The 27837-nt window shown below is 57.0% G+C and overlaps 1 protein-coding gene across 1 annotated transcript; it reads right to left on the bottom strand.

Annotated features, from left to right (window-relative positions):
• Positions 1-1031: 1031 nt before the first annotated feature.
• On the bottom strand, positions 1032-27300 carry LOC144948902 (disks large homolog 1-like). The gene is given in 16 exon segments (XM_078878614.1): positions 1032-1218; positions 1751-1842; positions 2566-2675; positions 3882-4054; positions 4907-5008; positions 6689-6742; positions 14855-14875; positions 17777-17822; positions 18784-18859; positions 19369-19415; positions 19417-19546; positions 24369-24483; positions 25622-25724; positions 26329-26485; positions 27178-27233; positions 27235-27300. Coding segments are annotated over 16 exon segments (1446 nt in total). The 5' UTR covers positions 27292-27300; the 3' UTR covers positions 1032-1111.
• Positions 27301-27837: the final 537 nt, after the last annotated feature.

Raw genomic sequence — 27837 nt, forward strand, 5'->3', positions numbered from 1 at the left:
GTCAGGCAGAGTGGGCAGCTGAGTCAGGCAGAGTGAGTCAGGTGAGTCAGGCAGAGTGGGCAGCTGAGTCAGGCAGAGTGAGTCAGGTGAGTCAGGCAGAGTGAGTCAGCTGAGTCAGGCGGAGTGGGCAGCTGAGTCAGGCAGAGTGGACAGGTGAGTCAGGCAGAGTGGGCAGGTGAGTCAGGCAGAGTGAGCAGCTGAGTCAGGCAGAGTGAGTCAGGTGAGTCAGTCAGAGTGTGTCAGCTGAGTCAGGCGGAGTGGGCAGCTGAGTCAGGCAGAGTGAGTCAGGTGAGTCAGGCAGAGTGGGCAGCTGAGTCAGGCAGAGTGAGTCAGGTGAGTCAGGCAAGGTGAGTCAGCTGAGTCAGGGGGGAGGGACGCGGAGAGGAACCGTGAGGAGGAGGAGGAGGTAGTGGAGGGTCGCAATGCGGTTGCCAAAAGCTCAGTCGGCGTAACAGCGCGGCGCGGAGAGATAGAATAAAAACGAAGAATCTCACAGCACGGAGACCTCCCCCCCGCCCCGCCCCGCGACCCCCCCCACCCACCCCGCGGCAACGGGACGTCGCCGGCCCGCACTCGTTTAAGGCCGAGTCGACCTAGGCGAGGCACCGCATCGGGGTTGACGCTGGGCCGCGAGAGGGGAAATCGAACTCGGTGCGCCACGGCGGTAACCGCTGAGATGCACGGCGCTCCGACCCACGCGTGCGGTGAGCGTGCGGTGAGCGTGCGGTGAGCACGGCACGCTGACACCGAGATGCACGCCGCCAAGAGACACGGCAGTCGGTGCGGAGGGGGGGGGGTGGTGGTTGTGGTCACCGGGCCGAGCCCCCCGTGAGGCGAACCGTGGGGGGTACGCGGAGAGGGAACCCCCAGAGAGGGGGAGGGGGCCCCAAGTGGCCTCCCCTGTATGGGGTGGAAGGGGTGGGGTGGAGGTGGATTTGGACGTGGGGGGGGGGGGGGTCACGTGATCCTCCTCCCGCCGCGAATATTTCGAATCACGTCGACCGCAGCTCCGTTACGTAGCGGCGGCCTCAAGGGGGGGGGAGGGGGGGGGGGAGGCGGTTGTTGTTGTTGTTGTTGGTGGTGGTGGCGGTGGAGCCGGAGGTCGACCCGTTCACAGCTTCTCGCGCGAGGGGATCCACACGTAAGGCCCCGACTGCTCGTCGATGACGAACTTGGACTGCTCATAGATCTCGTCCAGGGAGTCGCCCTGCACCACCGCTGCATGGACGCAGTTGGGGGGGGAGGGGGGCGGGGGGAGGGGGGAGGGGGGGGGCACGTTTTAATTTGCTGGTGCGGAGAGTGACCGACCACGCCGCGTGATGTCACTTCCTGCGAGAGACGTCGCATTGTGTTGTACGGGTCGTTACGGGACGATCGTTCTCCCGTCCGCACCGTATGGAATTCCGTGGCCAGCACCGACCTGAAAATCGGTGGTGCGGCGCGACCGGCAGAACCGCGACGCAATATGGCAATAACTTCGGCGTGGTGGTGGTGGCGGTGGTTAAGGTGGTGGTGGCGGTAGTGGCAGTGGTGGTAGCGGTAGTGGTTGTGCCGGTGGTGAACTGTGGTGGTAGTGGTGGTGGTAGCGGTAGTGGTAATGGCGGTGGTGGCGGTGGTGGCGGTGGCGGTGGTGGTAGTGGTGGTAGCGGTGGTGGTAATGGCGGTGGTGGCGGTGGTGGCGGTGGCAGTGGCGGTACTGGTAGTGGTGGTGGTGGTAGTGGTAGTGGTGGTGGTGGCCGTGGCGAGTCACCTGTGAAGAACTCCCCGAAGTCCTGCTCCAGCTTGAGGGCGCGCTCGTACGCCTTGCGCGCCTGCTCCTCGCTCAGCCGCTTGTTCAGATCCCTGCGGGGACGACGCGCCACCCACGATGACGACGACGACGTCAATGACGCGGGGACGACGCGTGACCCACGATGATGACGATGACGATGACGACGACGACAATGACGCGGGGACGACGTGCGACCCACGATGACGACGATGAAAATGACGACGACGACAATGACGACGACGTCGACAATGACGACGACGTCAACAATGACGACGACGACGTCGACAATGACGCGGGGACGACGATGATGCGGATGACGATGTGGATGACGATGACGACAACGACGACGACGACGCGGGGACGACGCCGAGGTGCAGCGGCACACAGAGAGAGCGCTCAGCATCGGGGCCGTTACGTTAAAGGTCATCAGCGGAGTCCCCAAGAGCCGCATGGCGGTGACGATCGCCACCTTTCGAGGCCTCCACCAAAATGAATTATCGGAGAAACGGTGACCGGCAGCGAGGCAGTGAGGCAGTGAGAGGCAAACGATGCATCGGAGGTGGACGCGGCGAGGTGGACGCGGCGTGGTGGACACGGCGAGGTCGACACGGCGAGGTGGACATGGCGAGGTGGATACGGCGAGGTGGACACGGCGTGGTGGACACGGCGTGGTGGACAGGGCGTGGTGGACGCGGCGAGGTGGACACGGCGAGGTGAACACAGCGAAAGGTGGACACGGCGAAAGGTGAACCCGGCGAGAGGTGGACACGGCCAGCGAAAGGTGGACATCTCACATGATGCACTCGAGGGACTTGGGCCGGATGAAGATGGCGACGGGGTGAAGCTGCGCCGCCTGCAGCCGCTTGATGGCATTGCCCGACACGTCCAGGATGCAGTGCTTGCCCTGCACGCAGCACAGGCAAAGGTCCCCCGTGTAGCCCACACCGCACGGCGGGGCAAGGGCAGCGGGCGAGCGAGCGGCGCCCCGGGCTGCCCGAGTCCGCACTCGTTTAAGGCCGAGTCGACCTAGGCGAGGCACCGCATCGGGGTTGACGCTGGGCCGCTAGAGGGGAAATCGAACTCGGGGGCAGCCGTGTTCGCTGCACTGACGCACACGCTGACTCACTCGCACTCGTAACAAATAAATACAAAGATCCCCCCCCGGGTATAGCCTCATACTGACTGTGGGGTCAAGTGCGCTTGACCGGCAAGGCATACGAGGGGTGAGGGGTGATGTTAACACGCCACACCGGGTCTCCAATTGAGGCTGAGTCGACCTAGGGGAGGCCGAGGACGAGTTCAGATAATCGTCGCCGGTGTTGGCCGTGAGCGGGAATCGAACTCGGGTCGACGGGTTCGTAGCGCAGCGCGCTAACCACTACACCACCACTCCCCACATACACAATCACAGTGGTGAGAGTTGTGGTGGTAATGGTGGTGGTGGTAGTGGTGGTGGTAGTGGTGGTGGTGGTGATAGCTGTGGTGATAGTGGTTGTGGTAGCGGTGGTGGTGGTAGTGGTGGTGGTAGTGGTGGTGATAGCTGTGGTGGTAGTGGTGGTGATAGCTGTGGTGGGAGTGGTGGTGATAGCTGTGGTGGTAGTGGTGGTGGTGATAGTTGTGGTGGTGATAGTTGTGGTGGTATTGGTGGTGGTGATAGTTGTGGTGGTAGTGGTGGTGGTGGTAGTGGTGGTGACAGCTGTGGTGGTAGTGGTAGTGGTGGTAGTGGTGGTGGTGGTAGTGGTGGTGATAGCTGTAGTGGTAGTGGTGGTGGCGGTGATAGTTGTGGTGGTAGTAGTGGTGGTAGTGGTCGTGGTAGTGGTGGTGGTGATAGTTGTAGTGGTAGTGGTGGTGGCGGTGATAGCTGTGGTGGTGATGGCTGCCGTGTTGTTGGTGGCGGTGATGGCCGCAGTGGTCGTGGTGGCTGCGGTGTTGGTGGCGGTGGCGGTGTTGGCGGTGGCGGTGTTGGTGGTGTTGGTGGTGGCGGTGTTGGTGGTGGCAGTGGTGGCGGCGTTGGTGACGATAGTGGCGGTGTTGGTGGTGGTGGTGTTGGTGGTGTTGGTGACGATGGCTGCGGTGGTGGCGTTGGCGACGACTGCGCCGGGCCCGGCACCTTCTCGGCGACGTTGCGCACGCTCTGCACGCTAGTGCCGTACAGGTGCCCGTTGTACTGCCCCGCCTCGATGAACTTGTGCTCCTGGATGTCGCGCTCCATCTGCTCGCGCGTCGCCACAAAGTGGTAGTCGCGCCCGTCCACCTCGTAGTCTCGCTTGGGCCGCGTCGTGTCTGCCGGGGGGGGGGGGTGGGGGCAGGGGGTGGGGGCAGGGGGGGGTGGGGGCAGGGGGGGGGCAGCCCAGGTGACGCCGGACAGGTCAGAAGGTCAATAGTTCACACCGCCGGGGGTTTCACTATGACGCTCGCAGGGGTCGTGCCGAGTTGTGTGTGTGTGTCAGTGTGTGTGTGTGAGTCAGTGTGTGTGTGTGTCAGTGTGTGTGCCAGTCATCTGAGTCAGTCGACCCGTGGCACCTGCTGGGTCTGCCCCGTGACCTCCTGCCAGCGGGCGTTCGACACTTCACGTGGCCTCAAGGTGCACAGAGCCTGGCACGAGCGTCGTGGTGACATCACCGCCACTTAGTGGCGAATGGCGGTTGTTGTTGTCTGTCTTCGTGTGTGTGTCAGTGTGTGTGTGTGTCTCAGTGTGTGTGTGTCTCAGTGTGTGTGTTTGTCTCAGTGTGTGTGTTTGCGGGGGAAGCGGTAGTGTAGCGGTTAGCGCTACGCTGCGCTACGAACCTGGCGACCCGGGTTCGATTCCCGCTCACGGCCTCCAACACCGGTGACTACTATCTGAACCGGTCCTGGGCCTCCCCTAGGTCGACTCGGCCTCAAATGAGTACCTGGTGCGGTGTGTAAACATCGCCACTAGGGAGACAAAGGCGGCCGGGCGTAGTGCTGGCCACCCACCGCCTCGTGTGTCACAGTGCCGGCCTTCATAGGTGCTCGCGAACAACACTTGGCCCCGACAGCCTGTTAAGGCTACACGGGGGATCTTTGTCTTTGTTTTGTCGTGTTCGGTGCGTGGTGGGGAAGGCGTGCTGAGGCGTGGTATCCTCGATGTGGTGTGCTGGGGGCGGTACGCACGGGGCACGCAGGAGCCGAACTTGTCGGGGAACTCCGAGATGAGGTCATCGTTGACCCGGTCCTTCATGGGGCCCAGGATGATGACCGGTCGCGCGTACCGCACTGCGCACACGCACGCACGTACGTACACACACACGTACACACACACACACACGAACGTACACACGCACGTTCACACACACGCACGGTGCACACACACACACGCACGACGCACACACGCACGCACGTACATACACACGCACGCACATACGTACACACGCACGCACGTACACACGCACGTCCACACACACACGTACGTACACACACACACACACGCACGTACACACACACACGTCCACACACACACACACACGCACGTCCACACACACACACACACACACGCACGCACACACACACACGTCCACACACACACGTCCACACACACACACACACGTACACACACACACGCATGTACACACACACGCACGTACACACACACACACGCACGTACACACACACACACACACGCACGTACGGCGTACACACACGCACGGCGCAGGATGATGACCGGTCGTGTGTGTGTGTGTTGACGTGTGTGTTTGTGCTCACGCACACGGGCTCGTAGGAGAGGATGTGTACGTGTGTGTGCACGTGTGTGTGTACGTGTGTGTGTAGGTGTGTGTGTACGTGTGTGTAGGTGTGTGTGTACGTGTGTGTGGGCACGTGTGTGTGTGCACGTGTGTGTGTGCACGTGTGTGTGTGCAGGTGTGTGTGTGCAGGTGTGTGTGTAGGTGTGTGTGTGTAGGTGTGTGTGTAGGTGTGTGTGTGTAGGTGTGTGTGCACGTGTGTGTGTGTGTGCACGTGTGTGTGTGTGTACACGTGTGTGTGTGTGTACGTGTGTGTGTGTACGTGTGTGTGTGTGTAGGTGTGTGTATGTGTAGGTGTGTGTATGTGTGTGTACGTGTGTGTGTACGTGTGTGTGTACGTGTGTGTGCACGTGTGTGTGTGTACGTGTGTGTGTGTGTGTAGGTGTGTGTGTGTAGGTGTATGTGTGTACGTGTGTGTGTAGGTGTGTGTGTGTACGTGTGTGTGTACGTGTGTGTGTGTACGTGTGTGTGTACGTGTGTGTGTGCGTGTGTGTGTACGTGTGTCTAGGTGTACGTGTGTGTACGTGTGTGTGTAGGTGTGTAGGTGTGTGTGTGTAGGTGTGTGTGTGTACGTGTGTGTGTGTACGTGTGTGTGTGTACGTGTGTGTGTAGGTGTGTGTGTAGATGTGTGTGTGTACGTGTATGTGTGTACGTGTGTGTGTAGGTGTGTGTGTAGGTGTGTGTGTAGGTGTGTGTGTGTGTAGGTGTGTGTGTGTGTACGTGTGTGTAGGTGTGTGTGTGTGTACGTGTGTGTGTAGGTGTGTGTGTACGTGTGTGTGTGTACGTGTGTGTGTAGGTGTGTGTGTAGGTGTGTGTGTGTGTAGGTGTGTGTGTGTGGTGCATCAGCCAGTCATCTCGGTCATCTCGGTCAGTCGACCCGTGGCACCTGGGTCTGCCCCGTGACCTCCTGCCAGCGGGCGTTCAACACTTCACGTGGCCTCAGGGTGCACATGGCCTGGCACAAGCGTCGTGGTGACGTCACCGCCACTTAGTGGCGAATGGCGGTTGTTGTTGTTGTAGGTGTGTGTGTAGGTGTGTGTGTGTGTAGGTGTGTGTGTAGATGTGTGTGTGTACGTGTATGTGTGTACGTGTGTGTGTAGGTGTGTGTGTAGGTGTGTGTGTAGGTGTGTGTGTGTAGGTGTGTGTGTGTGCTCACGCTCTTGCTGCAGCACGGGCTCGTACGAGAGGATGTACTCCTCCTGGACGCCAGCTGAGAACGCAGAAGGGTCGAAGGCAATCGTCATTGTCCCCCCTCCCACAATGCACCACGCCGCCACGGCACCACGTGGCCACGTTACCGGGTTACGTTAGCAGGTTCAACACGTCGCTGGGTTATCGAGTTACAGTGTTATCTTGTTGCCATGTCAATACGTTATCAGGTTACCACGTTACCATGTTGCTACATTATCAGGTTACCACGTTACCTGATAGCAGTGGTACTGCGGGCCCATTATAGTTGGGTCTCCCCCAGTGACGAGCACTTAGTAACCAGCACCCAGCCCCTAGTGACTAGCACCCAGCCCCTAGTGAGTAGCTCCCAGCCCCTAGTGACTAACACCCAGCCCCTAGTGAGTAGCACCCAGCCCCTAGTGAGTAGCTCCCAGCCCCTAGTGAGTAGCTCCCAGCCCCTAGTGAGTAGCTCCCAGCCCCTAGTGACTAACACCCAGCCCCTAGTGAGTAGCACCCAGCCCCTAGTGACTAGCACCCAGCCCCTAGTGACCAGCACCCAGCCCCTAGTGAGTAGCTCCCAGCCCCTAGTGAGTAGCTCCCAGCCCCTAGTGACTAGCACCCAGCCCCTAGTGAGTAGCTCCCAGCCCCTAGTGAGTAGCACCCAGCCCCTAGTGACTAGCACCCAGCCCCTAGTGACCAGCACCCAGCCCCTAGTGAGTAGCTCCCAGCCCCTAGTGAGTAGCACCCAGCCCCTAGTGACTAGCACCCAGCCCCTAGTGAGTAGCTCCTAGCCCCTAGTGACTAGCACCCAGCCCCTAGTGAGTAGCTCCCAGCCCCTAGTGACTAACACCCAGCCCCTAGTGAGTAGCTCCCAGCCCCTAGTGAGTAGCACCCAGCCCCTAGTGACTAGCACCCAGCCCCTAGTGAGTAGCTCCTAGCCCCTAGTGACTAGCACCCAGCCCCTAGTGAGTAGCTCCCAGCCCCTAGTGACTAGCACCCAGCCCCTAGTGACTAGCACCCAGCCCCTAGTGAGTAGCTCCTAGCCCCTAGTGACTAGCACCCAGCCCCTAGTGAGTAGCTCCCAGCCCCTAGTGAGTAGCACCCAGCCCCTAGTGACTAGCACCCAGCCCCTAGTGAGTAGCTCCTAGCCCCTAGTGACTAGCACCCAGCCCCTAGTGAGTAGCTCCCAGCCCCTAGTGAGTAGCACCCAGCCCCTAGTGACTAGCACCCAGCCCCTAGTGAGTAGCTCCTAGCCCCTAGTGACTAGCACCCAGCCCCTAGTGAGTAGCTCCCAGCCCCTAGTGAGTAGCACCCAGCCCCTAGTGACTAGCACCCAGCCCCTAGTGACCAGCACCCAGCCCCTAGTGAGTAGCTCCCAGCCCCTAGTGAGTAGCTCCCAGCCCCTAGTGACTAGCACCCAGCCCCTAGTGAGTAGCTCCCAGCCCCTAGTGAGTAGCACCCAGCCCCTAGTGACTAGCACCCAGCCCCTAGTGACCAGCACCCAGCCCCTAGTGAGTAGCTCCCAGCCCCTAGTGAGTAGCACCCAGCCCCTAGTGACTAGCACCCAGCCCCTAGTGAGTAGCTCCTAGCCCCTAGTGACTAGCACCCAGCCCCTAGTGAGTAGCTCCCAGCCCCTAGTGACTAACACCCAGCCCCTAGTGAGTAGCTCCCAGCCCCTAGTGAGTAGCACCCAGCCCCTAGTGACTAGCACCCAGCCCCTAGTGAGTAGCTCCCAGCCCCTAGTGACTAGCACCCAGCCCCTAGTGAGTAGCTCCCAGCCCCTAGTGACTAGCACCCAGCCCCTAGTGACCAGCACCCAGCCCCTAGTGACTAACACCCAGCCCCTAGTGAGTAGCTCCCAGCCCCTAGTGACTAACACCCAGCCCCTAGTGAGTAGCACCCAGCCCCTTGTGACTAGCACCCAGCCCCTAGTGAGTAGCTCCCAGCCCCTAGTGACTAACACCCAGCCCCTAGTGACCAGCACCCAGCCCCTAGTGACTAGCACCCAGCCCCTAGTGAGTAGCTCCCAGCCCCTAGTGACTAACACCCAGCCCCTAGTGACTAGCACCCAGCCCCTAGTGAGTAGCTCCCAGCCCCTAGTGACTAGCACCCAGCCCCTAGTGAGTAGCTCCCAGCCCCTAGTGACTAACACCCAGCCCCTAGTGACTAACACCCAGCCCCTAGTGACCAGCACCCAGCCCCTAGTGACCAGCACCCAGCCCCTAGTGACCAGCACCCAGCCCCTAGTGACTAACACCCAGCCCCTAGTGAGTAGCACCCAGCCCCTAGTGACCAGCACCCAGCCCCTAGTGACCAGCACCCAGCCCCTAGTGACCAGCACCCAGCCCCTAGTGACTACCTCCCAGCCCCTAGTGGCAGACAGCGAGCGAGCCGGCAGTGTGAACGCCTCTCCTTTGTTTCCCGTTGGAACATTTGAAAAAAAAACGCCGCCGCTAAAAAGTGTCTCCATTGGGAGAGGGCGCAGCAAATGATCTCCACCACCACATCGCCCACCCCGCTACCAATACTCCCTCAATGAGCAAAACTACGTGCAGGACTAGCTCCCGTTGTCCGTGAAATACCAGCGGCGCCTTCCTTTCTGACGATCGAAAAAAATCGCCCGAACCGCGCTCGACAAATTGGACTCGATTCGAGTGGAAGCCTCGCGTCAAATTCCAGCTGCCCGGATGTTAAACTAAAACTTTAAGGTGGTTTTAACACGGAGGCTTTGCGCGACCAATATCTATTAACGCGATCTAACCCAAAAACCTCTATTGCGGATAAACTACGAACAATCTTCTTGGTTCTTTCGGTAAAGTCACGTAGAAGGGAAATAATAAAATAATAAAAATAAAACATAATAAAATAAATCTCACGACGTTTCGGCCACAACGCAAGCAGCAAGACGCTGTCTCCCCGACAGACCTGGTCTTCGAAATGTCGTGAGAATTATTTTATTATGTTGTATTTTTATTATTTTATTATTTCCCTTCTACGTGACTTTACCAAAAGAACCAAGAAGATGAATCCCTGCAGTCACGAAAGCTTTAAATCGAAATTTTATTGTTTTATTTTTATTATTTTATTATTTCCCTTCTACGTGACTTTACCGAAAGAACCAAGAAGATGAATCCCTGCAGTCACGAAAGCTTTAAATCGAAACTACGAACTATTTTTATTTGTCTACTAGGTAAGGCCCCGGACTGAGCGATGCGGCTCTTTAGCAGAAGCGAGCTGGCGATCACCAATGGTATCTCAGAGGAGCGACCTATCCTCATCACGTGGACATGTACAGCAGCCCAATGCTCTAGACGTGCGATGTTCATTCTAAATGTGGAGGGAAAAGCCAGAGGACCCGGAGATACAATGGACGTGAACACGGGGAAACCATGCAAACTCGAAATATGCAGGCGTCAGGGTCGGGATCGAACCCACAAACCATCCTGTATACGACAGAGGTTGCAAACGGGTTTTGATTACTTACCAGTACCCGTACCCGGCCGCACCAGGGTCGCAAATGGGTACCCGTTCCCTACCCGTACCTGTACCCTACCCGAAATGAGTGACAAACGGTTACTCACTAGTGACTCACGGCCTACCCGTACCCGTACCCGGCCGCAAACGGGTAGCCGGGTATCGGGTAGGGTACGGGTATCGGGTACCCGGTTGCGACCTCTGGTATACGACCACTAAGGGCTCCCCCCTCCTGTATACGACCCCAGTTCAATCGTTCATCTCTCTCGAGTCGAGTCCACACCCCAGCGGGCCTGCGACCGCTTTGTCCACTTCTTGACCAGCAGTTGCTGCGACCTGCACGCGTCTGGGCGTGGCTAAGCGGTCTGACCACGCCCACCCTTATTAGCATAACCCCACCCCTTTGCCAGCTAGCCCCACCCCTTTGCCAGTTAGCCCCGCCCCCTGGTCAGTTAGCCCGCCCCTTGCCAGTTAGCCCCACCCCTTTGTCAGTTAGCACCACCCCTTTGTCAGTTAGCCCCTCCCCTTTGTCAGTTAGCACCGCCCCTTTGTCAGTTAGCCCCACCCCTTTGTCAGTTAGTCTCCGCCCCTTTGCCCGTATCAGGATTTCCAGCGATCCAATCGTAGCCGCGCAAAGGTGTCATCACGTGGGCAAGTGATATACAGGGACTCCTCTACTTGCGAACGAGCCCAGAGGTCTGTTCGTAAGTCGATTTGTTCGTAAGTCCAACTTTACTCCTGTCGATTCCAAACACGTTGTACGGCTTGTACACTAAACACGGGGAACGGCTTTTAAACTTGTATAATCTCCTGCTGTAGATGTAGATGCCACTGGTTCTTCACGTTCTGCAGACGTAGATGCCGTCACCGCCACCAATTGCGCGGCGGTTGAACTTACGACTCTCGGCCTGAAGGGGCACCTCTGAAAGTTCGTAAGCCGAATGTTCGTAAGTCGAGGCGTCCCTGTCCTTCGTGACGAATCGTCACCGAAGGGATCGACGCGTCGGGAGTCGAGGGTCTGCCTTGCTGCCCCCAGCAGCGAACCAGAATCGGAATCTTAATTTAGACTGGAAGATTAATTTGAGAAGCTGTGAATCTCTTTTTTTTCCACCCCCCACAGATGTTCCAATAAGGGTGCCACGGGTTCGGCGAGTTTTACAAACACAAACAACGCAAACGATCGGAGCGCCAAGCGCAGACGCGGCAAGCGAGTCGCGGGTTGCCCGACGAACCGGTTTAACGGAGACGAGATCACGCTCATGCGTTTCTAGCAATTCAGCTGCGTGAAACCAAGTCGAGCAAACGCTCGCGACCGGTTGCAAGAGCTGCCCCCCGCGCACGCTCCAACGGTTCTGTTGCATGCATCGAAGTTGGGCAACCCGCTTGCGACCGCTTGCGGGAACAAGTTCGTTGCGTGCAAGCGAGCGACCCGAGTCAGCGCGCGGCTGTTCGCACGATCAACGTTTTTGGGTTTAGATTGCGTTATGTGTCGTAACCCTCCACCACCCGACACGGCCAAACAGTAAAAAAGTGTCACGTTGACAAAAGACAAATATGATAATTGGTTTTTTACCCTTCTATCTGGCAACAAAACTGACACCTTTTTACAAGGAGTCATGTTTACATAGACCACAATACCTGCAGTCATAATGCAAACAAAAAACACAACTCTGATAATGTATGCACTGTCCTTGAAGTTGATTGGTCAACACCCGAGACAGCTTTCCTTAGAGCCTAGTCTCACATGGGTTGGACCAGATGACGCCAAAAGGTGTACATTATCAGAGTTATGTTTTTTGTTTGCATTATGACTGCAGGTATTGTGGTCTATGTAAACATGACTCCTTGTAAAAAGGTGTCAGTTTTGCTGCCAGATAGAAGGGTAAAAAAACAATTATCATATTTTTACTGGCAAATGAGGTTCCAATGGTGTAAAAGACAAATAATTCACTACTTTAGCCCACCGGTGTGTTGAAGCGTGAAACCACAACATTTACAATTTTTGAGTAGTACAACGTTTCGCTGGTAATTGCATCCATCCAGCAATTCGCCAGAATTGTTGTGGTTCCACGCTTCAACACACCGGTGGGCTAAAGCAGTGAACTATTTGTCTTTTGTCAACGTGACACTTTTTTACTGATTGGCCGTGTCGGGTGGTGGAGGGTTACGACACATTTATAAATAACGCGATCTAAACCCAAAAACGTTGATTACGCTCGCACGATGTTTACACATCAAGCAGACAGCAACCACGGACCAGCAAACCAGCGATTAGCGACCAGCAAGCCAGCGCCCAGCAGCCGGCAAAGGCTCTCCCCATCAGAGCACCGCAGGGCACAGAGCTGAGCGAGCGGAAAGCTGCCGGGAAGCAACGAGCATCCCTCAAACTCCGCCCCGGGGTTCCGCATGCACAGCGCGGGACAGAGGGGGGGGGGGAGTCCGTGGCAGGACTGGATTTGGGGGGGAGGGGGGGTGGTGGGGATGGGGGGGGGGGGCGAGAGATTGGGGGGGGGGGGTGTCGGTGGGTGAGTGATTTGGGGGGGGAGGTGTCGGTGAGCGAGTGAGTCGGTGTGGTGAGCGGCGGTGCTGTGTACGGAGCAGACCACCAGCACCAACTCGGTGCTCGGCCTTCCCCTAGGTCGACTCAGCCTCGAGCGAGTACCTAATGCGGTGTTGTAAGACATCGTCACTCGGGAGACAAAGGCGGCCGGGCGTGGTGTTGGCCACCCACCCACCCTTCACTGTGTGCTGTTCCTTCCTTCATAGGTGCTCACTAACGGCACTTGCCTCAACAGTCTGTTAAAAGCTACACGGGGGATCTTTGTCTTTGCTAGGGAGGGATGCGGGGGGGGGTCTTTCCTTCTCTGTGCCCTAGGAACCAAGGTTCCTAAATCCGGCCCTGGTCCTTGGTTCGCGGCGATGCTGATAGCACAGCATGGAAAACGCCGTGCGAACAATACACACACACAAGCGTGTGTGTGTGCACAATTGTACACACACACGTGTACACACGCAGGCGTACATACACACACGTGTACACACAAGTACACACATACAGGCGTATACACACACACGCTCGTGTACACACACGCAAATGCATAATTATAATAAAGCGTGTACACACACGCGTGTGTGCGTGCGTGTGTATACGCGTGTGCGTGCGTGTGTATATGCTCGTGCGTGCACAACCGCGTGTACACAAGCGTGTACACACACACACACGTGTACACACACACACACGCACATGCATGATAATAACACACACGCGCGCGTTTCCACACGAAGACGTGAGTCGTCAATACAAGCGCGGCACGGTGAGACTCCCCATTATCCGCAACACCCACTACACCATCATGGGATCTCCTTTGCCAGTACCAAAATACACTAATAGGGTTTTTCCCCTTTTTATGGTACCTAGCGCATCTTTTGGCGTCATCTGGTCGAACACCATATGAGACTAGGCTCTAAGAAAAGCTGTCTCTGGTGTGGACCAATCAGTTTCAAGGACAATGCATAAATGATCAGAGTATTGTTTTTTGTTTGCATTTGACTGCAAGTATTGTGGTTAATGTAAGCATGATTCCTTGCAAAAGGTGTCAGTTTTGTTGCCAGAAAAAAGGGGGAAATCCCTATTAGGCCACTACACCGTGTAACAAAAAAAAGATTTTAAAAAATTCTCCCTGGGTAGTAAGTGTTCATTTCTAATTGCTTATGCCTCTAAAAGGTACAGAAAACGGCTGTCATTCCCCACAAACTTTGCTTTTGTGACCAGGACAGTGATATATTGAAATGTACCTATTGCCAATGAGAAACGTGGTGTGCGTTTGTGTCATTCCTTGAGTGCTGGTGTACGGTGTTTTTTCTGCAATATTTTGCTGTCTTTTCTTGGATTTTCTCTTTGCACTCAGTCACATAGTCACCGCACCAGAGAACAGCACCGAACATTGTGCCAAACGCCGCACCTCCACCTGCTCAGCCCAGACGCCAACCACCACCGTCACCTGCAGGACCCCCCCCCCCGTGTCGTGCCCCCCACCCCCCGCCCCTCGCCCCCCGTGTATTGGTTTGGCCATGTTTGTTTGTTGTAGTACAGAGTTAGACTGATGGCCTTAATCTAAGTTGTCTTGTGGTTGTTGTTGTTGTTGTTTGACTTGCATCCCACTGGGATTTTTGCACACAGCGTTGGTGTGCGGTGTTTTCTCTGCAATATGTTGCTGTCTTTTCTTGGATTTTCTGTTTGCACTCAGTCACATAGTCACTTCAAGATGTTTTCTTGTTCGTGTTTTAGTTTTTTGTTTGTTGCGGTCGCACCCGATTCAAGAGCCGAATGGCTCACAGGGCTACACCTAATAAATGAACTTGAATGAACTTGAATGAATTACTTGGGTATACTGGACGTGGTGTGCCGGGCTCATTTTCCGGACAAAGCAGTCTGAAATGATGCTCTGAGCAGTGGTGAAGGCAGAGAGGGGGGGGGGGGGCAGGAGGAGTAGAGAAATGGGGGGGGGGGGGGGGGGCAGCGTGCAGCAGTAGCAGCAGAAATCCGTGGTGCCACCGGTGCCCTGCAAGCGGCGTGGTGGGGGGCACGGGACAGGGCACGGCAGGAAGTGGGGGGCACGGACGGGGGCTGCGAGAGAGGCGAGCCGTGCGGGGCGTGGACTGCAGTTCGCGTCTTTACCCTCGGCGTCGCCCGTGTCGGCTGGGTGAGCGACGTGGGGGGGGGGGGGGGGTGATGGGGGGGGGTTAGGGGGGGAGGCGAGGGGGGGATGGGGGGGAAGGGGGGCGAGGGAGGGGGGGTGACACAGCGCACCACCGCGGGTCAAAAATCACGCCCTCTTTATGACCCACCCAGCCATGCCCTCTGTATACCCCACCCAGCCATGCCCTCTGTATACCCCACCCAGCCATCCCCTCTGTATGACCCACCCAGCCATGCCCTCTTTATGACCCACCCAGCCATCCCCTCTGTATGACCCACCCAGCCATGCCCTCTTTATGACCCACCCAGCCATGCCCTCTGTATACCCCACCCAGCCATCCCCTCTGTATGACCCACCCAGCCATGCCCTCTTTATGACCCACCCAGCCATGCCCTCTGTATACCCCACCCAGCCATCCCTCTGTATGACCCACCCAGCCATGCCCTCTTTATGACCCACCCAGCCATCCCCTCTGTATGACCCACCCAGCCATGCCCTCTTTATGACCCACCCAGCCATGCCCTCTGTATACCCCACCCAGCCATGCCCTCTGTATACCCCACCCAGCCATGCCCTCTGTATACCCCACCCAGCCATGCCCTCTGTATGACCCACCCAGCCATGCCCTCTTTATGACCCACCCAGCCATCCCCTCTGTATATCCCACCCAGCCATGCCCTCTGTATACCCCACCCAGCCATGCCCTCTGTATACCCCACCCAGCCATGCCCTCTGTATACCCCACCCAGCCATGCCCTCTGTATGACCCACCCAGCCATGCCCTCTTTATGACCCACCCAGCCATCCCCTCTGTATATCCCACCCAGCCATGCCCTCTGTATATCCCACCCAGCCATGCCCTCTGTATACCCCACCCAGCCATGCCCTCTGTATATCCCACCCAGCCATGCCCTCTGTATATCCCACCCAGCCATGCCCTCTGTATACCCCACCCAGCCATGCCCTCTGTATATCCCACCCAGCCATGCCCTCTGTATATCCCACCCAGCCATGCTCTCTGTATATCCCACCCAGCCATGCCCTCTGTATACCCCACCCAGGCATGCCCTCTGTATATCCCACCCAGCCATGCCCTCTGTATATCCCACCCAGCCATGCCCTCTGTATACCCCACCCAGCCATGCCCTCTGTATATCCCACCCAGCCATGCCCTCTGTATGTCACACCCAGCCATGTCCTCTGTATACCCCACCCAGCCATGCCCTCTGTATACCCCACCCAGGCATGCCCTCTGTATATCCCACCCAGCCATGCCCTCTGTATATCCCACCCAGCCATGCCCTCTGTATATCCCACCCAGCCATGCCCTCTGTATATCCCACCCAGCCATACCCTCTGTATGTCACACCCAGCCATGTCCTCTGTATATCCCACCCAGCCATGCCCTCTGTATACCCCACCCAGGCATGCCCTCTGTATATCCCACCCAGCCATGCCCTCTGTATACCCCACCCAGCCATGCCCTCTGTATACCCCACCCAGCCATGCCCTCTGTATATCCCACCCAGCCATGCCCTCTGTATGACCCACCCAGCCATGCCCTCTGTATATCCCACCCAGCCATGCCCTCTGTATACCCCACCCAGCCATGCCCTCTGTATACCCCACCCAGCCATGCCCTCTGTATACCCCACCCAGCCATGCCCTCTGTATATCCCACCCAGCCATGCCCTCTGTATATCCCACCCAGCCATGCCCTCTGTATATCCCACCCAGCCATGCCCTCTGTGTATCCCACCCAGCCATGCCCTCTGTGTACCCCACCCAGCCATGCCCTCTGTATATCCCACCCAGCCATGCCCTCTGTATATCCCACCCAGCCATGCCCTCTGTATATCCCACCCAGCCATGCCCTCTGTATATCCCACCCAGCCATACCCTCTGTATACCCCACCCAGCCAAGCCCTCTGTGTATCCCACCCAGCCATGCCCTCTGTATATCCCACCCAGCCATGCCCTCTGTGTATCCCACCCAGCCATGCCCTCTGTGTATCCCACCCAGACATGCCCTCTGTATGTCCCACCCAGCCATGCCCTCTGTATATCCCACCCAGCCATGCCCTCTGTATGACACACCCAGCCATGCCCTCTGTATGACCTACCCAGCCATGCCCTCTGTATATCCCACCCAGCCATGCCCTCTGTATATCCCACCCAGCCATGCCCTCTGTATATCCCACCCAGCCATGCCCTCTGTATGTCCCACCCAGCCATGCCCTCTGTATGACCCACCCAGCCATGCCCTCTGTATATCCCACCCAGCCATGCCCTCTGTATATCCCACCCAGCCATGCCCTCTGTAAATCCCACCCAGCCATGCCCTCTGTATATCCCACCCAGCCATGCCCTCTGTATATCCCACCCAGCCATGCCCTCTGTATGACCCACCCAGCCATGCCCTTTGTATACCCCACCCAGCCATACCCTCTGTATGAACCACACAGCCATGCTCTCTGTATATCCCACCCAGCCATGCCCTGGCAGCCGGGCTCAGTATGGAGCGAGCGGACATTGAAAAATCAAGAAATTAAGTGAATTCAACAACGAATAAAACACAAAAACACCGCACACGCGTAACGGGAGAGACGCAACGCACACTCCGGCTCTCCAAACTCTCGCCGGCGTGAGAGGTGGCATCCTCTGCAAACACAACAGCAACGAAAACAACAACAACAACTAACAACCACAACGACAAGACGCACGCACAAGCACGAACACCAACGAGACGCAACTCAGGGGCAATGAAGGAACACGCAGCGGTGAGCTCTGTTCAACTGCGGACCCGTGGTGATGTTGCTAGCGGTGGCGGTCACCACCACCACCACCACAACCGCCACCACCACCACCACCAACAGCGAGAGAGGGGGAGCTCAACTTACGGAGTGCCTTGGACCGGATGGCATCATCGCCGAACCCGGGGTAGTCCTGTGGTCCAGCGAGCGTGAAAGAAGAAGAGCAGAGAAAGCGGACGGGCGGACGCGTGCGTTGGGAGCGTTCATGCGTGTGTAAGGCGTGTGTGTGTGTGTGTGACCGGGTGTGTAAGGCGTGTGTGTATGTGTCAGTGTTTGTGTGGGAGCGGTAGTGTAGCGGTTAGCGCGCTGCGCTAAGAACCTGGCGACCCGGGTTCGATTCCCGTTCGAGGCAAACACCAGTGACGATTATCTGAACTGGTCCTGGGCCTCCCCTAGGTCGACTCAGCCTCAAATGAGTACCTGGTGTGGTGTGTAAACATCGCCACTAGGGAGACAAAAGCGGCCAGGCGTGGTGTTGACCACCCACCCCCTCGTGTACCGTGCCGGCCTTCATAGGTGCTCGCTAACTGCACTTGCCCCAACAGTTTGTTAAGGCTATATGGGGGATCTTTGTGTGTGAGTGACCGGGTGTGTAACTGTGTATGTGTGTGTGACCGGGTGTGTAACTGTGTGTGTGTGTGTAACTGTGTGTGTGTAACTGTGTGTGTGTGAGAGCGGGTGTGTAACTGTGTGTGTGTGTGTGTAACTGTGTGTGTGTGAGTGACCGTGTGTGTAACTGTGTGTGTGTGTGTGTGTAACTGTGTATGTGTGTGAGAGCGGAGGGCGGAGGAGCGACGCTCACAACAACGAGCGGAGCGCCGGGTGGCTAAAGCACAGCAAGTTGGCACAGTAGGGGGCACAGGTGGTGCATCAGCCAGTCATCTCGGTCATCTCGGTCAGTCGACCTGTGGCACCTGCTGGGTCTGCCCCGTGACCTCCTGCCAGCGGGCGTTCGACACTTCACGTGGCCTCAGGGTGCACATGGCCTGGCACAAGCGTCGTGGTGACGTCACCGCCACTTAGTGGCGAATGGCGGTTGTTGTGTGTAACTGTGTGTGTGAGAGCAGGAGTGTAACTGTGTGTGTGTGTCTCACCCCCTTGCTGTCCAGGGTGCTGGACTTGGCGTTGAATTTCACCGTCTTGAGACGTGCCCGCTCCTTCCTCTCCACCCTGCGTACACCGCCACCATGATCATCATCAGCATCATCAGTATCAGTATCAGCATTAGCAGCAGCATTACCATAATGAGTATCAGGATCACTATCGTCATCTGCATCATCAGCATCAGTATTAGCATAATCAGCATTAGCATCAGCAGCAGTATTACCATCATGAGAATCAGCATCACCATAATCATCAGCAGGATCAGTATCAGCATTAGCATCAGCAGCAGCATTACCATCATCAGTATCAGCATCAACAGCATGAGAAGCATTAGCAGCAGCATTATCATCATGAGTATCAGCATCAGCAGCAGCATTGCCATCATCAGTATCAGCATCAGCATCATCAGCAGCAGCAACATCAGCATTACCATCATCAGTACCAGAATCAACAGCGTGCAAGTGCGTGCAAGTGCCTACATGTGCCTACATGTGCGTGCGTGCATGTGCAAGTGCGTGCGTGTGCAAGTGTGTGCAAGTGCGTGCGTGTGTGTGCGTGCGTGCGCGCATTGTCACCGGCGTTTGCTGGGCACCACCCCGATGAGGTCGCCCTCCCCGTCGGGGGGTGACGCGCCGCGCCTGCCACCACTCGTCGTCCGAGGCATTCACGACGTGGAGGATGTCCCCGAAGCGGAAGCTCAGGCCCTGGCTGGGCAGGCCGCTGTCCTTGGTGCGGTCGTAGTCGAAGAGTGCCCTGCACGATGCACGAGGGGGGGGGGGGGGGGGGGGGGGGGGGGAGAGGGGGTCAGGCCAGGTGCGCGTTTGGAGAGGTACGCGCGTGCTTATGTACTGGGGAGACTCTTCTACCTACGAGCGAGTAAGATTCCAGAGGTCTGTTCGTAAGTCGATCTGTTCGCAAGTCCAATTTTACTCCCCGTCGATTCCAAACACGTTGTACGGCGTGTACGCTAAACACGGGGAATGGATTTACAAGTTGTATAATCTCCTGTAGATGTAGATGCCACTGGTTCTTCACGTTCTGCAGATGTAGATGCCACTGGTTCTTCGCCTTCTGCAGATGTAGACGCCACTGGTTCTTCATGTTGTTCTGCAGATGTAGATGCCACTGGTTCTTCACGTTCTGCAGATGTAGATGCCACTGGTTCTTCGCGTTCTGCAGATGTAGACGCCACTGGTTCTTCATGTTGTTCTGCAGATGTAGATGCCACTGGTTCTTCGCGTTCTGCAGATGTAGATGCCACTGGTTCTTCGCGTTCTGCAGATGTAGATGCCACTGGTTCTTCACGTTATGCAGATGTAGACGCCACTGGTTCTTCATGTTGTTCTGCAGATGTAGATGCGACTGGTTCTTCGCGTCCTGCAGATGTAGATGCCACTGGTTCTTCACGTTCTGCAGATGTAGATGCCACTGGTTCTTCACGTTCTGCAGATGTAGATGCCTCTGGTTCTTCATGTTCTGCAGATGTAGATGCCACTGGTTCTTCACGTTCTGCAGATGTAAATGCCACTGGTTCTTGACGTTCTGCAGATGGAGATGCCACTGGTTCTTCATGTTGTTCTGCAGATGTAGACGCCACTGGTTCTTCACGTTCTGCAGATGTAGATGCCACTGGTTGGTCATGTTCTGCAGATGTAGATGCCACTGGTTCTTCATGTTCTGCAGATGTAGACGCCACTGGATCGTCATGTTCTGCAGATGTAGATGCCACTGGTTCTTCGTGTTGTTCTGCAGATGTAGACGCCACTGGTTATTCGTGTTGTTCTGCAGATGTAGACGCCACTGGTTCGTCGTGTTCTGCAGATGTAGATGTCACTGGTTCTTCACGTTCTGCAAATGTAGATGCCACTGGTTCTTCACGTTCTGCAGATGTAGATGCCACTGGTTCTTCGAGTTCTGCAGATGTAGATGCCACTGGTTCTTCACGTTTTGCAAATGTAGATGCCTCTGGTTCTTCACGTTCTGCAGATGTAGATGCCACTGGTTCTTCACGTTCTGCAGATGTAGATGCCACTGGTTCTTCGCGTTCTGCAGATGTAGATGCCACTGGTTCTTCGCGTTCTGCAGATGGAGATGCCACTGATTCTTCACGTTCCGCAGATGTAGATGCCACTGGTTCTTCACGTTCTGGAGATGTAGATGCCACTGGTTCTTCACGTTCTGCAGATGTAGATGCCTCTGGTTCTTCACGTTCTGCAGATGTAGATGCCACTGGTTCTTCACATTCTGCAGATGTAGATGCCACTAGTTCTTCACGTTCTGCAAATGTAGATGCCTCTGGTTCTTCACGTTCTGTAGATGTAAATGCCACTGGTTCTTCACGTTCTGTAGATGTAGATGCCACTGGTTCTTCACGTTCTGTAGATGCCACTGGTTCTGCACGTTCTGTAGATGTAAATGCCACTGGTTCTTCACGTTCTGTAGATGCCACTGGTTCTGCACGTTCTGTAGATGCCACTGGTTCTTCACGTTCTGTAGATGCCACTGGTTCTGCACGTTCTGTAGATGTAGATGCCTCTGGTTCTTCACGTTCTGTAGATGTAGATGCCACTGGTTCTGCACGTTCTGTAGATGTAGATGCCACTGGTTCTTGACGTTCTGCAGATGGAGATGCCAATGGTTCTTCATGTTGTTGTGCAGATGTAGACGCCACTGGTTCTTCACGTTCTGCAGATGTAGATGCCACTGGTTCGTCATGTTCTGCAGATGTAGATGCCACTGGTTCTTCATGTTCTGCAGATGTAGACGCCACTGGTTCGTCATGTTCTGCAGATGTAGATGCCACTGGTTCTTCATGTTCTGCAGATGTAGACGCCACTGGTTCTTCGTGTTGTTCTGCAGATGTAGACGCCACTGGTTCGTCGTGTTCTGCAGATGTAGATGTCACTGGTTCTTCACGTTCTGCAAATGTAGATGCCACTGGTTCTTCACGATCTGCAGATGTAGATGCCACTGGTTCTTCGAGTTCTGCAGATGTAGATGCCACTGGTTCTTCACGATCTGCAGATGTAGATGTCACTGGTTCTTCACGTTCTGCAAATGTAGATGCCACTGGTTATTCACGATCTGCAGATGTAGATGCCACTGGTTCTTCGCGTTCTGCAGATGGAGATGCCACTGGTTCTTCACGTTCCGCAGATGTAGATGCCACTGGTTCTTCACGTTTTGCAAATGTAGATGCCTCTGGTTCTTCGCGTTCTGCAGATGTAGATGCCACTGGTTCTTCGCGTTCTGCAGATGGAGATGCCACTGGTTCTTCACGTTCCGCAGATGTAGATGCCACTGGTTCTTCACGTTCTGGAGATGTAGATGCCACTGGTTCATCACGTTCTGCAGATGTAGATGCCTCTGGTTCATCACGTTTTGCAGATGTAGATGCCACTAGTTCTTCACGTTCTGCAAATGTAGATGCCTCTGGTTCTTCACGTTCTGCAGATGTAAATGCCACTGGTTCTTCACGTTCTGTAGATGCCACTGGTTCTGCACGTTCTGTAGATGTAGATGCCTCTGGTTCTTCATGTTCTGCAGATGTAGATGCCACTGGTTCTTCACGTTCTGTAGATGCCACTGGTTCTGCACGTTCTGTAGATGTAGATGCCTCTGGTTCTTCACGTTCTGCAGATGTAAATGCCACTGGTTCTTCACGTTCTGTAGATGCCACTGTTTCTTCACGTTCTGCAGATGTAGACGCCACCACCGCCATCTGTTGCGGGGCAGTTGAACCTACGCCTCTCGGTACGAACGGGCAACTGGACATAGGGACAGGTTTGTTCGAATCTCTGAAAGTCCGTAAGTCGAATGTTCGTAAGTAGAGGAGTCCCTGCATATTGTTGTATGTTGAACTTATTTCGCACCACACGTAGCCAAGCGTGCTAATCAGAGGTGCGCGAAATCGGAAGTGCGCGATACATACATAGCCACCCTGGGCGGCATGGTGGCTATGAGATGTTAACTGCCTCGTCTCGTATACAGGAGGTCGTCGGTTCGATCCCGACCCTGACACCTGCTGTTTATTTTGCGTGTCTCTCTCTTTCTCTCCCCATGGTCGCGTGCAATTTCCTCCGGGTTTTCCTTCTAAATTTAGAATGAACATCACGCGTTTGGAGCATTTGGCTGCCGAAATAAATTTCCACACGATGAGAAGCCCACTTTTTTGAGCCATCAATGCTCAGTGGGCTTGACCTGCTAAAATAATTGGAAACTTTTAAATCTTGATTTTTAAGCTTTCGCGACTGCAGGAATACATACCCTTCGGTTCTTTCGGTAAAGTCGCGTGGGTAGAACAATTAATCGATCGCGACGTTTCGATCGCAACACAAGCAACTGTCATCAGGTGAGACAACTACAGCGAGAGAACTGCTGAAGGAAAATATTCTTGGTTTTTTTCGGTAAAGTCACGTAGGTAAAAAATTAAAATTAATAAAAGTAAAATAAAAATAAAATAAAAATCACGACGTTTCGGAGGCAACACAAGCTTCCGTCTTCAGGTGGAACCGTCACAGCACGCTTGCTGTATCAAGTAAATGAGAAATTCCAAGAGATCCGACCCCGTATATCAGAGGTGGGACAAAGTCATTGTTATGCAAGTCCAAGTCGAGTCGCAAGTCATCAAATTCATGACTCGAGTCTGACTCGAGTCCAAGTCACATGACTCGAGTCCACACCTCTGCCGTATATATACTGGTTGAGTGTGGAGGAGCCAGGGCAGGCCCCTGGATAGGAGTTTTTTATTATTATGGTAAGGTTGGTGCGGCTGAAACTACGGCTAGTCAACATAACAAATGACTGAGCCTTTGTTATGTAGACTGGCTGAGAGGGGGGGTGCCAGAGTTGCTAAAGTGCAACTGCTGCTAATGGGACCGAGACCCTGTCATGTAGATGGTGAAGGACACTTGTTTTGATAGTTTTAGTTTCTAGGATACACGCCAACACCGCTGCCGCTGCCGTTGGCCATTGGCGAGCGGGAATCGAACTTAGGCCGCCGGGTTCTTGGTGCGGTGCGGCTCGCCCAGCCACCGCTCCCCTCCACACAAAGACAAAGATCCCCCGTGTAGCCTTAACAGACTGTAGGGGCAAGTGCCGTTAGCGAGCACCTATGAAGGCCGGCACGGCACACGAGGGGGTGGGTGGCCAACACCACGCCCGGCCGCCTTTGTCTCCCCCAGTGGCGATATTTACACACCGCACAAGCTACTCATTTGAGGCCGAGTCGACCTAGGGGAGGCCCAGGACCAGTTCAAATAATCGTCACTGGGTGTTGGCCGTGAGCGGGAATCGAACCCGGGTCGCCGGTTTCGTAGCGCTGACTACTACACCGAGGTCGCAAACGGGTTTTGATTCCTTACCCGTACCCGGCCGCACCAGGGTCGCAAACGGCTACCCGTACCCGTACCCGGCCGGGTACGGGTAGCCGGGTATCGGGTAGGGTACGGGTATCGGGTACCCGGTTGCGACCTCTGCTACTATACCACCAGGCACGTCTCCCGGCTGCTCTCAGTGTCTCTCCCCTAGGTCGACTCAGCCTCAGTGTTGCCCCCCCCCCCCAGGCTCTGCCTACCTCACGTAGAGGGAGCGCTTCTGGCTGGTCTTGAGCGAGCCGGAGCCCGTGCTCAGGCTGCTGTTCATCATCTGCTCCCGCAGGTCGTGGATCTTCGCCTCAAAGCGGCTGTACTCTGTGGGGGCACGAGGAGGGGGGGGGGGGGCACATGGGGGGCGGGGTGTGGGGGTTAGGAGGTGGGGGTGTGGGGCTCGTACTCGCTGGCAGGGTTGTCGCTGTACACGGAGAGTGCGGTCTGAGCTGCGTGTGAATTCTGATGCACGCGGCTCGAACGGGTCATGCATTTGCGCTGTGCGCTGTGCGGTGTGCGGTGTGCGGTGCAGCGTCACTCATTGCCCCGCGTCACTCGCTGCGCCGCGTCACTCGCTGCGCCGCGTCACTCGCTGCGCCGCGTCACTCGCTGCGCCGCGGCACTCGCTGCGCCGCGTCACTCGCTGTGCCGCGTCACTCGCTGTGCCGCGTCACTCGCTGTGCCGCGTCACTCGCTGTGCCGCGTCACTCGCTGTGCCGCGGCACTCGCTGTGCCGCGTCACTCGCTGTGCCGCGTCACTCGCTGTGCCGCGTCACTCGCTGCGCCGCGTCACTCGCTGCGCCGCGTCACTCGCTGTGCCGCGGCACTCGCTGTGCCGCGTCACTCGCTGTGCCGCGTCACTCGCTGTGCCGCGTCACTCGCTGTGCCGCGTCACTCGCTGTGCCGCGTCACTCGCTGCGCCGCGTCACTCGCTGCGCCGCGTCACTCGCTGCGCCGCGGCACTCGCTGTGCCGCGTCACTCGCTGTGCCGCGTCACTCGCTGTGCCGCGGCACTCGCTGTGCCGCGTCACTCGCTGTGCCGCGTCACTCGCTGTGCCGCGTCACTCGCTGTGCCGCGGCACTCGCTGTGCAGCGTCACTCGCTGTGCCGCGTCACTCGCTGTGCAGCGTCACTCGCAGTGCCGCGTCACTCGCTGTGCAGCGTCACTCGCTGTGCAGCGTCACTCGCTGTGCAGCGTCACTCGCTGTGCAGCGTCACTCGCTGTGCCGCGTCACTCGCTGTGCCGCGTCACTCGCTGTGCCGCGTCACTCGCTGTGCCGCGTCACTCGCTGTGCCGCGTCACTCGCTGTGCAGCGTCACTCGCTGTGCCGCGTCACTCGCTGTGCCGCGTCACTCGCTGTGCCGCGTCACTCGCTGTGCCGCGTCACTCGCTGTGCCGCGTCACTCGCTGTGCCGCGTCACTCGCTGTGCCGCGTCACTCGCTGTGCAGGTGCGCGCTCACCCTCGGGCTTGTACTGCGCGATGATTGTGACGGTCTGGCCGGCGCCCTTGAGCGCTGCGGCCGCCTGCTCGTGCGTGGCTCCACGAAGGTCGATGCCGTTCACCTAGACACAGAGGAGATGCTGCAGCCTTCACAGACTGGAGGGGCACGTGGCGCTAGCGAGTGGCACCTATGAAGGCTAATTCACACAGACAAACAAACTCACACACAGACAAACAAACTCACACACAGACACACACACTGACAGAGAGACACTCATACAGACACACACACACACAAACACAGTCCTGCATAACGCACTGTCTTGCGTAACGTGCGCATGCACACACGCACACACACACGCACACACACACGCACACACGTACGCACGCACGCACACACACGCACACACACGCACGCACACACACGCACACACGCGCACACACACGCACGTACACACGCACACACGCACGCACACACACGCACACACACGCACACACACGCACGTACACGCACGCACGCACGCACACACACGCACGCACACACACGCACGTACACACGCACACACGCACACACACACGCACGTACACACGCACACACGCACGCACGTACACACGCACACACGTACGCACGCACGCACACACACGCACACACACGCACACACACGCACGTACACACGCACACACGCACACACACGTACACACACACACGCACGTCCCCGCGCTCACCGACACGATCTGGTCCCCGCGCCGCAGCTCCCCGCTGAGGTCGGCGGGGCCCCCCGCCAGGATGAAGGAGATGAAGATGCCCTCCCCGTCCTCACCCCCCACGATGTTGAAGCCCAGCCCCGTGGAGCCCTTGTGCAGCGCGATCTTGCGCGGCCCGCTGGTTGCACCGGGAGCGAAGGGGGGGAGCACACACAACATGCAAAGGTCCCCCGTGTAGCCTCGCGCAGAATGCTGGCAAGTGCGGACAGCGAGTGGATGGGGCCTGCGAAGGCCGTCACGGGGGGGGGGGGGGGTGGGGTGCGGGGAGATGGGGGGGGGGTGGGTAGGGGGCAGAGCACCACCACGCCCGACCGCCTTTGTCTCCCCGGTGAGTGACCGCAGCTTACGTGGTAGAGCTGGGGAGTTGTCGGTTGAGGGTCATGGGGAACAGGGTTAGAGGTGAGGGGTCAGGGTGAGGGGTCGGGGTGAGGGGTCAGGGTGAGGGGTCAGGGATCATCGAGGATGACTATGATTGGGGTGGTCCCCCATTCTTACACCCTCCCCCCAACACTCTCAATCCCCTCCTCCACCTTCCCCCCCACCACTCACCTCTTACCCTCACCCCACCACTCACCCATCACTCACCCCACCACTCACCCACCACTCACCCACCACTCACCCCACCACTCACCCACCACTCACCCCACCACTCACCCACCACTCACCCCACCACTCACCCTACCCCCAACACTCCCCCCACCACTCCCCCCCACCACTCCCCCTCACCACTCATCACTCCCCCCACCACTCCCCCCCACCACTCCCCCCACCACTCCCCCCACCACCCCCCGCCCCCCCCGCCACACCCACCTCAGCATGTCATCGTCGCCCATCAGAGACTTGGGCACGGGGGAGTAGCGGGAGGGGCGAGGGCGGGCCGTGGATGCCCCCGTACCCGCTGGGCCCCATCACGTGGTTGTCCATGCTGGGGGGGTAGGCTGCGGGCACGAGGGAGACAAAGGCGGACGTGGAGGGGGGGGAGAGGGACGCAGGCATCAGCAGGTGCGGAGGGGGGGGTCACAGGCTACTTTCTCACACCAGGGGGCTAGCAACAACTAGCACCGCTGAATGTGTGCAGGTCTGTGTGTGTGTGTTTGTCTGTGCGTGTGTGTCTGTGTGTGTCTGTGTGTCTGGGTGTGTCTGGGTGTGTCTGTGTGCGCCGGGTGGCTAAAGCACAGCAAGTTGGCACAGTAGGGGGCACAGGTGGTGCATCAGCCAGTCATCTCGGTCATCTCAGTCAGTCGACCCGTGGCACCTGCTGGGTCTGCCCCGTGACCTCCTGCCAGCGGGCGTTCGACACTTCACGTGGCCTCAAGGTGCACATGGCCTGGCACAAGCGTCGTGGTGACGTCACCGCCACTTAGTGGCGAATGGCGGTTGTTGTTGTCTGTCTGTGTGTGTGTGTGTCTGTGTGTGTGTCTGTGTGTGTGTCTGTTTGTGTGTGTGTCTGTGTGTGTGTCTGTGTGTGTG

The sequence above is a fragment of the Lampetra fluviatilis genome, chromosome 51 (assembly GCF_964198595.1).
Source record: "Lampetra fluviatilis chromosome 51, kcLamFluv1.1, whole genome shotgun sequence".
NCBI lineage: Eukaryota > Metazoa > Chordata > Hyperoartia > Petromyzontiformes > Petromyzontidae > Lampetra > Lampetra fluviatilis.